Source organism: Syngnathoides biaculeatus, chromosome 4, assembly GCF_019802595.1.
Source record: "Syngnathoides biaculeatus isolate LvHL_M chromosome 4, ASM1980259v1, whole genome shotgun sequence".
Taxonomy (NCBI): domain Eukaryota; kingdom Metazoa; phylum Chordata; class Actinopteri; order Syngnathiformes; family Syngnathidae; genus Syngnathoides; species Syngnathoides biaculeatus.
In genome coordinates this window covers 2,482,189-2,498,275 of record NC_084643.1, presented here as the reverse complement: position 1 = coordinate 2,498,275, position 16,087 = coordinate 2,482,189, and the positions used below count along the sequence as shown (strand labels likewise).

Below are 16,087 nucleotides of genomic sequence, written 5' to 3'. Positions count from 1 at the left end.
TACACTTTTTTTTTTTTTTTACTGTACAGTTAGCATTGATTTATGTCTAATTTGTGTATACATGGCTTCTATCTGTATTCATTGTACTTGGGTAAAGTAAAAAAAAAAATCCCAGTAGGATTGGGCTCTTTTTGTCTTTATTAAGTGAAGATGCACCATGTGGAAAAATCCAGTTATCAATTTAAAAGAACACAATATGTTGTACTTTGACTTACAGTAATTCAAATAACATTGCCTTTAGGTAAGCAAGCTACAGCATCCACAATACTGAAAACAATGACAATGAAAATGATAAAGATAAAATTGTGACAATGGATCGATAGGTTTCCAATTCCGCCATCTTGTGTGTCGTAGAGGTCAACGAACACAGGTGAAGCGTGAAGTTTTTTTTCTATCGTTAATTTAGCCGATTGGTCTAAGGGTGGTGGTGACACACAAGATGGCGTAATTGGAAACCTATTTATAAGGTAAAAAATATCCAACTTGAAAATGGGATCCTAAAATCTTGTGCTTCTTTCTGGAGGCTCATTTCTTTCTTCCGCCTCTCTCCTTCAATCCCAAATGAATGACCGAACCGGTGGTCATGTTGTAATAAGCCAGAGAGTTGGAGTCTTTAATGAAAATACCCTGCAAAAAAGAGCTTCAGATTAGTCCGCCGCACATACATATTTACATTTGGGTGAATTGGGCTGATAGATGAATTATCACCCATGCTGTTTTTAATGGTGACCGCTTCGTTTGAAAATTAAGAATCAGTTTGTTTTTCCCAAGGTCAATTTACCTCGTATTGTAACTTCTGCTTTCCTGCCGGCATGCCTGTGGCTTCGTGGATTTTGACTTTAATAACAGACACCTGAGGAGAAATTATATTTATACACCCATTAAGCAAGCGTTGAGAAGGCATGTTTTTGAAAGAATGAAAACAAACAAAGAGCCCACTGATTACCTGGTCTGAGAGCGGGACAGTAAAATTGAGGACCTGGCCATTCAGCTTCCATTCGGTCTTGTCCTGCATGCTGGGGACCTGGACTTTAACTGCCACGGGACCCTTAAGAAAAGCAACACAACAATAAAAAAAAAAAAAAAAAAAAACGACAAAAAATTACGTTGCCACAGCAAAAGAGTCCTAAAACTAAGATTGGCTTATTGTTGACAAGTATGCCATTGAAAAATTATGATTGTGTAAAATACAATTATACATCTCAATTGTAAATTTGTATCACTTGATAAAACTTAATTCGAACATTGATACACTTCCAATGTTACCATTCATTTGGATTTACATAACATAAATGCGTACACTTTCGCAATTTTATGAAAAATTTCTGCTTTTTGATGTTAATACTCACATTTTTAATAAAAAATTTGGCTTTGCAAGTGTTTTTTCAGTGTCATTTTTGCAACATTACCATCATTTCCGACTTTTTCCACACGCTTTCAACCCTGCGGTTCATGCGGTGATGTGGCTAATTTGTGCAGTTTTTCTAATGGCCGCAAGGGGGCACTCAAGCTGAAAAGGTAAGAATGAGACCGGTGGAATATATGTGCCGAGGAAGTGACTTTTACCGAGCCTGTTAGCAGTGCGCTAGCGCTTTGCTCGCATCTTGGTGCTGTGTTACTAGCGTCTCAGTGATATTTACCGTTAAGTTTTATTTTAACCGGCCCTGTTAGCGTTAGCTTTAGTGTGGCGCTACCATTAGCACTAGCGTTAGCGCCACGCTAGCATTAAACTCTTTTTGTGTACCGTCTTTGTAACTATCTCGTGTTTCAATGTGGGTTTCAATGTGCGAACTTGCGGCTTTTACACAGCTGCGGCGTATGTATGTACCAAGTGGTATTTCCTTTACAAATGTACTCTGTGAGCCTTGTAACCATGTGCGCTCTTGTAGGCCGGGAATTCCGTTATATTCATTTGTTACAGTATTATAACGTAATTTTCAATCAATGAGCCACATTTGTGGGAGTATTTTGTAGTGTAGTGCAGTATGCCAAAGAAAATATTGATTTTGAAAGAAAGCTAAACTGCAAATAACTAAGATGATGGACCTTATTTCTGCGAATAAACTCTTCCTCGGGAATAAGGTTGTCTTCTGTCTTCATCTTCTTGTTCATTGGCTCATCGTCATGAGGCGCCATAGGATGGGATGGCGGTGCGGGAACAATCGGCGGTTGTGGAACAGGAGGAGCAGGAACAAATGCTGGATGGAAACGGTGGGAAAACGAGGTTGCAATTTTATACAGCGTAACAAGCAGTCCTTCTAACAGAAAGCACGTATCTTACTCGCTGGAACGACCATGGGAGGCGGTCTGGGCGCCATCATGTGAGGTGCCGCCGGCGGCATGGGGACCACGTTAATGCGAGGAGCGGGAATCATAGGGGGCATTGGTGTTAAAACTTGTCCCGGAGCCAAGCGGACAACGGGAGCTACGGGCGGCCTTGGAATCACAGGCACGGCTGACAGAAGCGTGGTGCGCACCGGGGGTCCCACCTGCAAACCAGCACAGCGGACTGCGGTCAAGCAACAAAGTCATCCAATACGAATCTTCTTTTCGTGTGCACAACTTACAGTAGTGGGAGGACGGGGCACTGCAGCCACCGGAGGGCTGGGCTTAGGCAAAATGGGCGCAGACGACGGCATGGGAGGCATGTGGTGAGTGTCACTGGGTTTGCTTGGCCCAATCTTCTCCTTATTGTCATCCTCTCCCACCAGCCCTTTGGCCTTGTGAATGGCTTCAATCTGCTCTTGGAGGGTGATGTTGGCTTGTGCCGCTTGCTGGGTGCGTGCCATGCTTCCAGAGTGGCCATCCCAAGTGACCTGAAGAGAGAGAGAGAGAGAGAAAAATAAATATATATTTTTTTAAATAAATACAATACATACTGTCATTTCTCAAAAATAATGCACAACTTTTTCCAAAAATATTTTCAAAAAGTCACTAGAGCGCATTATATTTAGGTATGGATGAAAAATAAAATATACAATCACATTGTATAGTTGTATACAGGTACATAGAGTGGTAAATAAAACAGGTATACTACGTGAACTCTGAACTCTCACCTCAACGGAGGGGGCGGGGGAGAAGTTTTGTATTTTACGACCGTTAGCGTAAAAAGTAGCATGCTACTGCACCAAACATCAGAAACGACTGCCCGTGAGTTTATTTCAACTTAAACAAAGACAAAAAATGTCGACCACAAGGGCGAGTTGTGCAGCCGCTTTTAAAAGAAATGTTTCAAAACTCCGGAAACAAAACAACCTGAGCTGAAACTACGTAGTACGATCATTAAAAAAAAAAAAAAAAAAAAGGATAGCGCACACGATTAAAATGCTCACCTTTTTTAAAAGTGCCTATTTCGCTCATTTCTACATAGTTTTAGCTTTCATTTTGATCGCGACCTGACGCTATGAAGAGAGATTGTAACCGAACGGGGCCAAGAGGCTCCGCTGTTAGCATGATGGACCTTCCCATCAAAGCGCTGATAATGAGAAATAAAGGGAACCAAGACTCTTGGGATTCAAAAAATATTTCTTCACCAACGCCATGGTTGGCATAGAGGATGATAAGATGGGATCGCCGTTCATGAATGCAGGAAGCACCAGAACTCGACCAATTCATCAATGATGAGTTTGACAGTGATGCACAAAAGGTAGCTGCGATGGTTATTTTGCAGGATTTATTTTAGTTAGTTGAGAGATTCTGTTCTGACAATCACAGGGACCAGGATAACCGTGTCCTGTGGCCTGTCCCGACATACATATTACAGCTGCATCAGTACATGCACAAAAATTATTATTAATGATTGTTGTACGGACGATTTTTTGAGAAACAATACAAGTACAAACAATAAAAGTACAAACTAGCAAAATAGAAATACAGATAATTCCCAATATTTTCTGCAAATGGATAGCAGTAAATTGGTGGTGCGCATTGTACATTGGGAGAAGGGTTTCCCTGATTTTAGGTCAACTTTGGGGGTGAGCATTATACTTCAGGACGTATTATACTCGAGAAATCACGGTATTCAATATGAGCCCTTGACTCTACTCACCTTTTCCTCTGGCTTCTGGATTTCTTCTTCTCCAATCTTCTTACCAATGGCCGTCTCCTCCACACCGAAGATATCCGTACGCCTCTCCGCCAGTTGCTTCAAGCTGCTGTCGATGTCCATTCCGGGAGCATAAACCTCATCTTCAGTCTGCCTGTCTCTGATGCTGCGGTCCCTTTGCTCCAGCCAGCGTGGATCCAGCAGACCGATGCGCATGTGCTCAGGTATTTTACTGGCTGGGATCTTCTCACCGGTAATGGGTGAGATGAGATACTCATCTGAAGTAACGACTGGCGCTGGCGCTTTAGAAGCTGGTGAAATTATGGAATCAAATCATCATACGCTGGAAACGCTGACCATACCGATGGCATCCTAATGAGGAGGAAGCCCTTACCTTTCGGATCATAGTCTTTACGGATAATAACTTGGTCTGGAGTTGGGGGCAGTGGGGGCGGCATTGGGTTGCTGGCAGGCACTTGCGTTTTCATGCCTTCATCCTCATCATCTGATCCCTAGAAAGCAAGATTGCCATAAAACGTCATCGGTACATCTACTTTGTTCATTGTACAATGTGAGAATAAGAAATCATTCGCTTTGAAGACTAAAATATGTTGGTCTGCAGCACCAAGATGATTATTATAATACATTAGTACTGTTATTTCCGGCCTTTAAGCTGCAACCTTTTTCACACGCTTTCAACCCCGCGCCTTATGCAGTGATGCAGTTAATGTGTGCATTTTTTCCTAACGGCCGCAAGGGGGCACTAAGCGGAATAGGTAAGAGTGAGGCCAGTGGAATATATGTGCCGAGGAAGTGACTTTTACCGGTACGTGTTTTTTTTTTTTTTTTACGCCGGCTGTGTTAGCGCTGGGCTAGCGTTAGCGCTGTGCTAGCGTGTTGCTGCTGTGTTATTGCAGTGTCTCAGTGATTTTTACCCATATGTTTTTTTTAACCGGCCTTGTTAGCGCCACGCTAGCGTCTTGGTGCTGTGTTACCGCCGCGTCTCAGTGATCTAGGTATGTTTTTTTCCACCCCAACCAGCCCTGTTAATGTTGTGCTACCGTGTTGCTACTGTGTAGCTACTACTGTTTTGTTTTTTTTTTTTTTTTTAAACCAGCCCTGTTCATGCTACCGTGTTGTCGCTATGTTAAGCTAAGATAAGGTAAGGTATTAAAACTGAAAACTCTTTCTATGTCCGTCTTTCTTTGTAAATATTTTGTGTTTCAATGTGGGCACTTGCGGCTTTTACACAGCTGCGGCGTATGTATGTACCAAATGGTATTTCCTTTACAAATGTACTGGGTGAGTCTGATAATCAGGTGCGCTCTGTAGGCCAGAAATTACATTATATTCATTTGTTACAGTATTTTAACGTAATTTTCAATCAATGAGCCACATTTGTGGGAGAAGGATGTATAATTTTTTTTTTAAGCATCTTACCTCATCCATATCCTGGACCTGTGTGTCTTGATCCGGTTGCGGGGCCTGGTTAGTAGGGCGTCCCTCTCGTTCATCAGTCTCATCGTCACTTTCGACCTCCATTTCTACTTCCTCGCTCTCGCCATACTTCTCGTAACGCTCCTGGATGAGGATGCGGGCACCGAGCTCCTCGGGGGTTGTGGGTGGGGGGAAGTGCCCTGGGAAAGATTGGCTTTTAGCGTTATGCTGCAACCTTCAAATTGCATTCAGTTTCAGGCATAGGTAGGGCTGACGTACACCAGTCTTGGCGTCAAAAAGAAAACAAAACTCTGTGTTATTGCTATCGACAGTGACAGACTGCTGCAAGGAGTAAACTGTGTGCCTGTAAGCCAGAGCACTCTCCAACTCTGTAGTGAGCGGCACCTTTCTCACGCGCCAAAGCGTGTGCAGTATACAAAGCGATAAATGGCCACACATGTTCAGTAGTACAGTGAATACTCGGTTCTCAAATATCTCCATCCTCATACAAATCGGTTTTCAAATGAATATTTTGAAATTTTTTTTGGTTCTGTTTTCGGCCAAAAATCGGTACTCGAACACCTGCGACAAAACCCGGAAATAACATAACACGCGGGACCGGACCAGCTGACCCACGATGCGTGTTGTTATTGTGAATTCAAACACACCGTGAAAGAAAACAGAAACAAGATAACGCGCGCGACCCTACCAGCTCATCCAGGACGCGCGTTGTTATTGTATATAACGCAGCCTCTGAAAGCAGACGTGGGAAATATCAATTCGGTTTCCGAACAAATCGCTTCTCGAACCGCCTTCTGGAACAGATTGTGGTCGAGAACCGAAGTTGTACTGTATTTAAGAATATCTCCATCGCTGAACTACCGTGATGAATTTTTATTTCATCCGTCAACGCAACATAGACAACATTTTTATATCTCGTCCACTGGCCAATAAAAATACTTTTTTATAAGTAATTTTCAAGTTCCGAGATTTATCATTTCTTAAGGCCCCGTCACACCATGACGTTCTGGTAAGCGTTCTATAGCGTTTGAAGAAACGTTGGTAGTCGCCCATGGTCGCCGGGATAGCGCCAGAAGAGCGTTGTTTGAACGCTAGTGAACGTCAATGATCGCTGGGAATCGGCGGAGAACGCCGGTCCAGAAAAAAAGTTTTGAACACGCACAAATGTTCTCACCAAGACCAGCGTTCATCAGCATTTAATTTTAAACGCTGCAGAACGTTCAAGAATGTTCGTGGAACATTTTACTAACGTTCGCCGAGCGTTGCACGTGTTTGGCTATCGTTAGTCATTACTCTAGCGTTACTTGGTTGTGGCTTATCGTTTGTTACCGTCGGAACGTCATCACTGGGGTTTTCATGGTGTTTAGGGTCTCCTGCGGGTGTCACATGGTGCGTTACGTCTCGGACGTGTTCTTCCTCCTAGTGTTCTTTTTCCGTCTAGGCAGCATGATGCTGACTGTTCAAACTCACGAGAACAACTGAAGTGACCATGAATTTTCCGTTTTCGTTCCCGTTCCACTGTAAAAATTACACGCCAGCAAAACGCTATTCTGTCGTTATACACCCGTTAGTCACACGCTCAACACGCTCGTCTAAAGTTGACAAATCGCTCGTTGCGCGCCAGTGACACATTAGCACACGCTAATGGTTTTTAGGGCTATCTTATTTGGTCGCTGTTACACGCTTCTCGTGCATTAGACACACGTTAGTCATGCGTTAGACACACGTTAATCACACGCCAGATGTGTTATCCTCATTTGAGAACGCTGAAAAATAGAACGATTGAAATGTTCAGATAACGTAGACCAGAACGTCATGGTGTGATGGAGCCTTTACCATAATATTGTGATACATCATGCAGGTATCGTAAAGTCATATATATATATATATATATATATATTTTTTTTTTTTAAATTTAAACAACACTAGCTAGGAGTAATTCTACTGCGTGTATTACCTTGCTCGTTAGGCTGGAAATCCACTGTCTCCACCACAACAAAGTCATGCCAGTCAATTTGAGCATACGCTACTCGTTCCTTCTCCCTTTCCTCTTCTTCTTTCTTTCTTTCACGCTCCTGGTACTTTGCCCACTCGACTCGGTACCTCACCTGATAGTTGATTTAAATACACAACAGGCTGTTAAACCCTCTAAGTAAGAAACAATAATAATAAGACTAATTGTTTACCTGGTCCATAACGTCTTTTGGATTCTCGGCCTCTTTCTTAAGCTTCATCAGCAGCCCTTTGGGGGGAATTAAAATCTAAAATGAAAGAAAGACATCATTTAGCAAAACAATAATTATTTGTAAAAGAACGAGATGAGGCATTTTTTCCCACCTTGGTATACTGTTCGACTAATTTGGTAAAGTAGTTGAAAAGGCTGTGTTGTGGGCGTAGAAAATCAAACTGATAGTTCCTCTGTTCCTTCTGCATTAGCTGAGTGAGGAACTGACGGCCATTCCGGGCAACAAACTGCGCAGTGAGCTTGACGACATCCAGGTCGAATGCAGCAATCGATGGAGGATCAGCGATGAACTCAAACTCAGGAGGTGGCTCTTTGGGTATGATAGCTTCTTGGATCACCTGCACCTTTTGATCACCACAGGACAATAAAATAATGCAAATATCCCTAATTGGAAAAATCAAATAAAAACACCTGGAATACCAAAACGGCCGTACCTTCTGAGGAAGTTGCTGGGTTTGTTGCATGGTCTGCTGCATAACCTTTGGCACAGCTGCTGATGGTTCCAGGGCTTTACCCTCCTTGAACTCATTGACTTTATGTCGGTAATAAGCATGGTACGGGTCATTCGGGTTGAGGAAATTGAATTTGGGATTGTTGATCTCATTCTGACGGATTCTTGCTTCAAATTCGGGCCCGTTCCTGAAAAGCGGCAACACATGATTAAGTATTTCAAGAATATAATAACAATCTCGATTGGAAGAAAATGACTTTAATTCACTTGTATTTAGAAACCAACCTGGCAACAAAGCTGGCTGTTTTGTCAACAATGTTTCGGACCTCAGGCGGTGGGTATATAATCCCAACAATAGGTTTTGTTGCTGGAGTTTCTTCAGCTGCATCAACCTGTACAGCGCACGTATATTTTTCCAATTAAAAATGAATGAGATATGACTTTCAATTGAATATTACAGGAAAGGCAATACATTATACAATTTTAACAACCCGGCTACTATATAGGCATCACAAACAGGTTTTCGCGTTCGGGAGGTGCGTTATTATATATTTCATATATATATATATATAGCAAGCAGGCCATCGTCTACAACTACAGATAACTATTAAAACAAATCCCTTGTAGTTTTTTTTACCATGAATTTTTTTTTTAAAGAATGAAAACTGGCCACGTTAATGCTAATCTGCGAATGAATGACAGTTGTTGGAGGTGCCGTAAATTATATCATAAAAAATATAAATTCTTTATGTTCAAACAGCCACTTGAAAATTGAAGTTATTCCAATGCTTACTAACCAATATTACGATACAAACACATCATGTAACTCAATGCAAAATGAAGGTTGGGTCACTTGCTGATATCGGCTAAGCTAGCAATGCTATGTTACCTTGTTGAGCTCCGGCTGGACGATTTGAACTGGGCCAGGCGGCATGGCTGCGTCTTTTTAATTAACTCAAAACTCACCTAAGACACAGAATCATATAGTTCAGAATCTTAATTAGATTGAACTATTCTACAATGCGATCAAATGCGTAGTAAATAAGTGTCAAAACAACTTTTGTGATTGAATACTTACTGCGTGGTCCTCCTGCGAACACACTTAGATGGCGACGTATTACTTCCGGGAGTTATCAGCGCGCGCAAAGCACCCTGGGACTTGGAGTGCGTATCTGTCACGTTGTCCGGGAAACGACACATCAACGAGCAACTCCCTTTCGCGTCGACTGCTCCGCTCTCAGTGCAAAACTGAAATTGTGTTTTGTAAAAAACATAAATAAATAAAAAAAACAATGTGTCAGTTCTTAGGTCGTCGGGACTGCATGGAAAGCCTCCAAAAAGATGTCGCCGACCTTCAGTGCGCAATTGCGGACGTCTTTACCACAACTGGCCCGGTGCGTGTTTTCTCGTGGAAATTCCCGGACAAACTCTCCTGTAATCTGGATTTGGATCTGGAGCAGTACAGTTTTATGGATGAAGAGGATGAATTTAATCAGCACGCTCACCTTGTTTTACTTGAGTTAGTGATAGATAGGTAATTAAACGCTCAGCGCATGTTCAGAAATGTGTATTTTTCAACTAATATACCCTGCAACATAACACGTATGCTCTTTGTAATCAAATAAGACTACTACTTCTTCTACAAGCGTCCAATGCGTATGTTGTCAAACTGAGCAGCAGCAACAGGAATCAACGAGCCCATCAAAAAGAATTCATGTCAATAGGACTTGTTGCGAAGGACTATTGGCGCCATTTACTACAATTTGCAAACATGAAGGTAAAAGCTCTTCCAAATTCCATCAGAAGTAGTCAATCCCTTCTTTGTCTCTTAATTATTTTCTCTGTGTCATTTGTCAGACATTGGAGTGCAATGAAAAGCCAAAAACTGAGATGTCAACTGGTGATGAGAGTGTAGCGACGACGTGTGCCCATGACGTTTCTCCTCTGAGCTTCAGGTATTCGCCAGATGATGATGATGATGATGATGATGATACACCCCTCAGTGCCACTCCCAGCTCACCAAGTTCTCTCAAAGTTGGCACACACGCCGTAAGCTGTCAAACAGACGAATCCCCTGCCGCGCCTTGCAACGCTTGTCATGAAGCCCAATCCTCGATAAGAAAGACTGGCAATGTTCTGGTAGAACTTCTCCAGGGTGAAGGTTTGCCCTCTTCTTTGCACCCGCTACTAGTCGCCACGCAGGACACTGTAGGACCAATGACACCAGTTGATGTTAAGGAGTGGGCCAGTGAGCAGCTCAGAGACATGCGCCGACTGACCAAACATGTACAAGATGTGCGCCGTACATTCGAGCCTCTTACAAATAAACTGGCAGCGTTGGAAGCAGATCGGGAGAAATTAAGGGGCGACATGGAACTTGCGCAGACAAAACTCAAGGAAGACGTGGAAAAACAGAAATCCGTAATTCTTCAGTTGGAGGAAGCACAGGCGACCGTGAAAGGAAGCGAACAGAGGCTGTCAGATGAGTACCAGAAACTCAAGAGAGGTGAGGCGATGGCATGAATCATATCGAGGCGACAAGAAAACGTCTGTTAAACGTTTGTTAATGTTCAATTTCCTTTGCAACAGAATATGAATCCCTCAAGAAGAGTTATTCTGATCTGACAGAAGAAGCAGCAATACAGCAAGATAGACTGCAAGATCTTGGTAAGAATAATATATAAGTTATTAAAATTCCAATCCGGGCCATTCTGTGGCTATCTTGGCTTTTCTCCGGATAATTCAACAAGGATGTTGGCTTCATTGAAGACTTTCAATTGTCCATAGGTGTAAATGTGAGTGTGAATGTTTTCCACCCATCCATTTTCTTCACCACTTATCCTCACGAGGGTCAAGGGGAGTGCTGGAGCCTATCCCAGCTGTCAACGGGCCGGAGGCGGGGTACCCCCAGAACTGGTTGCCAGCCAATCGCAGAGCACATGGAGACAGACAACAGCCAATTGCACTCACAATCACACCTAGGGACAATTGAGAGTGTCCAATTAATGTTGCATGTTTTTGGAATGTGGGAGGAAACCGGAGTGCCCGGAGGAAACCCACGCAGGCACGAGGAGAACATGCAAACTCCAGACAGGCAGGTCCGGGATTGAACCCGGGACCTCAGAACTGTGAGGCCGATGCTTTTACCATCTGATCCACCATGCCGCCCAGTGAATGTTTTCTTTTCTATTTTTATTTTTTTATCAAGACTGTACATCTCAGAAGGAATAGGCTCCAACACTCCCTGCAACCCTTGTGAGGATAAGCGGTGAAAAAATGGATGGATAGATAGATGGATGGATGTCTCAGAAGCAGCACGGTTGCTCTGCTGGAAAGGGTTGGCCTCACAGTTCTGAGGTCCCAGGTTCAATCCCAGCCTCGCCTGTGTGGAGTTTGCATATCCTTCCCGTACCTTCATGGGTTTTCTACGGGCACTCCGGTTTGCTCCCACATCCCCAAAAAAACACAGATTAACTGGGAACTCTAAATTGCCCCTAGGTGTGATTGTGAGTGCGGCTGTGTGTCTCAATGTGCCCTGTGATTGGCTGGGAACCAGTTCAGGGTGTACCCTACTTCCTGCCTGTTGACAGCCGGGATTGGCTGGATTAATGTTGCAGGTTTTGGGGATGTGGGAGGAAACCAGAGTGCCCGGAGAAAACCCACGCTGGCACGGGGAGAACATGCAAACTTCATACAGGCGGGGCTGGAAACGAACCCGGGTCCTCAGAACTGTGAGGCCAATGCTTTACCAGCTGATTTTTGAAGTGGAAAAACTATCTCATCCAGATGGATAAACCATATACGATCTAAACCAGGCAGCACGGTGAATTAGCTGGTAAAGCCTTGGCCTCACAGTTCTGAGGACCAGGGTTCGATCCTGGCCCCGCCTGTGTTCCCCCCGTGCCTGCGTGGGTTTTCTCCGAGCGCTCCGGTTTCCTCCCACATCCCAAAAACCTGCAACATTAATTGGACACTCTAAATTGCCCCTAGGTGTGATTGTGAGTCCGGCTGTTCTCTGTCTCCACGTGCCCTGCGATTGGGTGGCAACCAGTTCACGGTGTACCCTACTTCCTGCCTGTTGACAGCCGGGATTGCCTCCAGCACTCCCGTGACCCTACTGAGGATAAGCGGCAAAGAAAATGGATGGTTGGATGGATGTCTGAGAGGCTCGCCAAAAAGTCAGCTGAGACGGTCTCCAGCTCAGAAATCAAATCTTTCACCCTGTGGCACCCCTCCAATGTGGATTTTTTTTCTTAGAGCGTCAACGGAATTCTTTGCAAGAGAAACTCAAAACACTGCGCATAAAGGAAGAGACTTGCTGTGAACTACAAGAGAGAATCCATCAGTTTGAAAGTCAACTCTGTGAGGCTGAACTACTTCTGGAGAAGGAGAAGGCAAAGTACCACAGCGCGTGTCGCCACCACGAGGTCAGCCCGCAGTCGCGCGTAGTAATTTGCTTCCTTCTCCAGGACTTCAGACCGGCGAAATTTGACATCACTCTCGCGATGTGCGCAGACGCTCCAAACGAAGCAAAAGTCTTTTCTGCAGCGAGTGGAGGCTCTCGATGAAGAGTGCGAGGAGCTGCAGAAAGAGCTGGGACGGAAAGAGGAACGGGAGCTTCACCTCCGCAATCAGCTGCAGCAGATGTCAGAGGATAATCAACAACTGCGAACGCAGCTCACTTCACAGCAGGTCGTACTCAAGCCGCTACCTCCATAATCAACGGAGCATACCACTAAATGACAGGTATTCTTTCCCAACAGGACCGTTGTTCCCAGCTGCAAACTGAAAAGCAGACGCTAGAAACACAACTGGACAATTTCAAGGGCAGCGTGGCCGAGCTCGAGGAGAGTGTGAAATCTTTCGAAGAGAACGAGAGGTTGCTGGTGGCTTTCCCGGAACTCAGCCCCCTGGCTCACGCCCAACCGCAGAGTATGAACCATTCGTGGGGACGTTCCCTTGCCGGGAACGCTTAAATAATCCCTTTTTGACCGATCGGTTCTTGGAATCGTTACAAGGTACGGGCGATGTGCTGTTGGATATGGAGCAGCAGTTGCAGGCGAACTGCATTCGCATTGGAGTGCTCCAGAAGGAGAATGCGACCCTCCACGCCACTCTCGAAAAATTGAGGGAGACAACGCAACAAAACGATGTCAAGGTAGGACCACCTCAGCAAAACCTGAATGGCACTCACAGAACCCAACAAGGCTGGAGGGTCCTAATGTGGATAAGCGCCACATTGTACGTGTTTTCTCTTGAATGTGCTTGGTTACTATTTCAGTGACATGAGAAATTCAAAAACGTTGCAGTGTGAAGATCTGTCATTTTCCTCTGCTTTGCCCAGATCACAGTGGTATCATCGTTTTCTAGAGCACATTCTTCTTCTTCTTTTCCTTTCGGCTTGTCCCATTAGGGGTCGGCACAGCGTGTCATGTCAGATGAATCCACATTTGTTTGGCACAGTTTTAAGCCGGATGCCCTTCCTGACGCAACCCCTCTGCATTTTAGCCGTTGAGAGAAGCTTACAGCACCTGGTATTCCCAGGCGGTCTCCCATCCAAGTACTAACCAGGACCAAACCCGCTTAGTTTCCGAGATCTGACGAGCTCGGGCGTTCTCAGGGTAGCATGGCCGTAAGCCGTTTTGCAGATCACATTGATTGCATAAATACATGCCATTCTTCTTCTTTTCCTTTCGGCTTGTTCTGTTACAGGTCGCCACAGTGTGTCATATTTTCCCATCGAAGCCTATCTCATGCATCTTCCTCTCGAACACACAATGTCCTCGCAACATCCATCAAACTTTTCTTTGTTATTCCTCTCGCTTGTTTGCCTGACAGCGCCCTCCTCAGCACCTTTCTACCAATATAGTCACTCTCTCGCCTCTGGACATGTCCAAACCATCAAAGTCTGTACTCTCGAACCTTGTCTCCAAAACATTCAACTTTGGCTGTCCCTCTAGTGAGCTCATTTCAGCCTGCTCACTCCAAGCGAGAACCTCAACATTTTCATTTCTGCCAACTGTCGTACTGCTTCCTTTGCCCTTCATCCTAGCGGGGACTCTTCTGTCACATAGAACACCAGACACCTTCCGCCAGGTGTTCCAACCCACTTGGACCCGTTTCTTCGCTTCCTTACCACGCTCTCCATTGCTCTGTATTGTTGACCCTAAATATTTGAAGTCGTCCACCCTCGCCATCTCTTCTCCCTGGAGCTTCACTCTTCCTCCTCCGCCCCTCTCATTCACGCACATATATTCCGTTTTACTTCGGCTAATCGTCATACCTCTCCTTTCCAGTGCATACCTCCATCTTTCTAATTGTGGTTATGCCTCACTAATGATACCAAATGTTAATCAAAATCAGGCCTTCGAAGAACAGTTTGTTCGGATCCACAGGACACAACTCATCAACAGGAAAGCTCACCTCTGCAAATGTGTAGCTTCTTTCCAGCCAGCCCACCTGTGGACCAACTGGACTGCCGAACGCCGATGCAAAGGAGACCTTGGTGAGTATAACGGAAAGTCATAATTCCAGTGATTTTTGTAAATGATGATCATCCTATTTTTCTTTCTGCCATTCCTTTATTGCCTCACCCCAGTAACAGGCAGACCAGCAGGGCAGCGTGGTCGGGATACAATGACAGATGTGAAAAAGAAATCGGAGTCGAACGTGTTTGGTTGTCAAATAGCGGCGCGGATCATGTGTCACCCGCTCGTGTGACCTCCTCAACACCTCAGAGTATTTCCCTTCAAACCCTTCACTTCAACATCACATCCGCTGCTGCTCGAACCCAGACACGGAACACGCACAAAACCTCCAACTTTCCTCAAAGCAGGAGCTTAAAACTGAGGAAAAAATGAATCGTGGACTTTGGAGCCCTGTTTGAATCAAGCTCATAATTAATTTGGTAAAGAGTTTTTCATGATTCGCCTTAACTTTGCTCTAAAATGCAGAGTGGCCCATGAGCAAGGCAGCAAGCCCTCTGTCATCATCATCATCATCTCTGGGGTTTGAGTATGAATTAGCACAAACATCCATTCAGTAGGATTTTTAAAGTCCTCATCTTTTTGTGTGAGTCATTTTTAAACATAAATTGTGGCACTGTGGTGGTGTAACAGTTTGGGTGCGAGTTTGTTGTTTATATGTTCACTGCGATCTAGGGTGTCAATTGTAAATAATTAACGTTCCTCATGACGTGAACCTATAAATATTCACAACAATCTCAAAAATATCTCCTCCTGTTCAGGAGGCGGCTGGTTTGTATGACACTGAATTTACTGATCTCGGGACTAATTATAGCACTTTACATAGATGGTGAATGAGTTTCCATGGAAACACAAGCCCTCAGAGGAGTCATGCTTCTGGAGGATCAATTCACTCTCTTTTATTATTAAGATATGTTGTTAATTCATTTGAGTTACCAGAGGTAAAAGTCTAATCTATAGTAAATCCGTCCATCCATTTTCTTTGCTGCTGATCCTCACGAGGGTCACGGGGAGTGCTGGAGCCTACCCCTGCTGTCAATGGGCAGGAGGCTGGGTACACCCTGAACTGGTCGCCAGCCAATCGCAGGGCACATCAAGACAAACATTTGTCTTGTCACAATCTAGAGCGTCCAATTAATGTTGCATGTTTTTTGGAGTGTGGGAGGAATCCGGAGTGCCCGGAGAAAAGCCACACAGGCACGGAGAGAACATGCAAACGCCACATAACCAGGGCCGAGATTTGAACCTTGGTCCTCAGAACTGTTAGGCCAACGCTCTACCCCACCGTGCTGCCTTAAAGGTGTCAAACTGCTTAAAATGTCTATTACTATTTTTAACTAAATGTAATCACGGGATTAACATGGCGGGGACACGCTGTGGTCACAGCCCGAGTGGACAACTGA

At 44.5% G+C, this 16,087-nt stretch overlaps 2 protein-coding genes and 1 pseudogene across 4 annotated transcripts; 1 reads left to right on the top strand and 2 right to left on the bottom strand.

Moving 5' to 3' along the window:
• Nucleotides 1-115: 115 nt before the first annotated feature.
• sf3a1 (splicing factor 3a, subunit 1) lies at nt 116-9,402 on the bottom strand. The gene is made up of 16 exons (XM_061816704.1): nt 9,278-9,402; nt 9,089-9,165; nt 8,485-8,591; nt 8,183-8,387; nt 7,841-8,092; nt 7,690-7,764; nt 7,461-7,611; nt 5,486-5,682; nt 4,440-4,557; nt 4,049-4,356; nt 2,568-2,816; nt 2,282-2,489; nt 2,047-2,198; nt 947-1,048; nt 782-853; nt 116-627 (listed from the first exon to the last, which is right to left on the bottom strand). Exons 2-16 carry the CDS (start codon nt 9,131-9,133, stop codon nt 526-528), a joined length of 2,343 nt encoding a protein of 780 aa, XP_061672688.1. The 5' UTR covers nt 9,134-9,165; nt 9,278-9,402; the 3' UTR covers nt 116-525.
• On the top strand, nt 9,402-15,345 carry ccdc157 (coiled-coil domain containing 157). Of its 3 annotated transcripts, none has more exons than XM_061816706.1 (11): nt 9,402-9,733; nt 9,826-9,976; nt 10,057-10,705; nt 10,789-10,866; nt 12,285-12,377; nt 12,457-12,626; nt 12,715-12,891; nt 12,963-13,131; nt 13,218-13,357; nt 14,595-14,704; nt 14,798-15,345. In XM_061816706.1, exons 1-11 carry the CDS (start codon nt 9,492-9,494, stop codon nt 15,057-15,059), a joined length of 2,241 nt encoding a protein of 746 aa, XP_061672690.1. In that variant the 5' UTR covers nt 9,402-9,491; the 3' UTR covers nt 15,060-15,345. The 3 variants fall into 3 exon arrangements, with proteins under 3 accessions (XP_061672690.1, XP_061672692.1, XP_061672691.1); XM_061816708.1 differs by having other exon boundaries at nt 14,563-14,704; nt 14,798-15,066; XM_061816707.1 differs by lacking the exon at nt 12,285-12,377.
• LOC133500102 (5S ribosomal RNA) lies at nt 13,719-13,837 on the bottom strand (annotated as a pseudogene).
• Nucleotides 15,346-16,087: the final 742 nt, after the last annotated feature.

Coding starts and splice junctions, on each gene's coding strand:
- ccdc157 (XM_061816706.1), top strand. CDS start 9,492: ATGTGTCAGTTCTTAGGTCGTCGGGACTGCATGGAAAGCCTCCAAAAA. Junction 12,892..12,962: donor CGCAGCTCACTTCACAGCAG/GTCGTACTCAAG, acceptor CTTTCCCAACAG/GACCGTTGTTCCCAGCTGCA. Junction 13,358..14,594: donor CGCAACAAAACGATGTCAAG/GTAGGACCACCT, acceptor TCGGATCCACAG/GACACAACTCATCAACAGGA.
- sf3a1 (XM_061816704.1), bottom strand. CDS start 9,133: ATGCCGCCTGGCCCAGTTCAAATCGTCCAGCCGGAGCTCAACAAG. Junction 2,199..2,281: donor TCCCATGGTCGTTCCAGCGA/GTAAGATACGTG, acceptor GTTTCCATCCAG/CATTTGTTCCTGCTCCTCCT. Junction 1,049..2,046: donor AGTTTATTCGCAGAAATAAG/GTCCATCATCTT, acceptor GCTTTTCTTAAG/GGTCCCGTGGCAGTTAAAGT.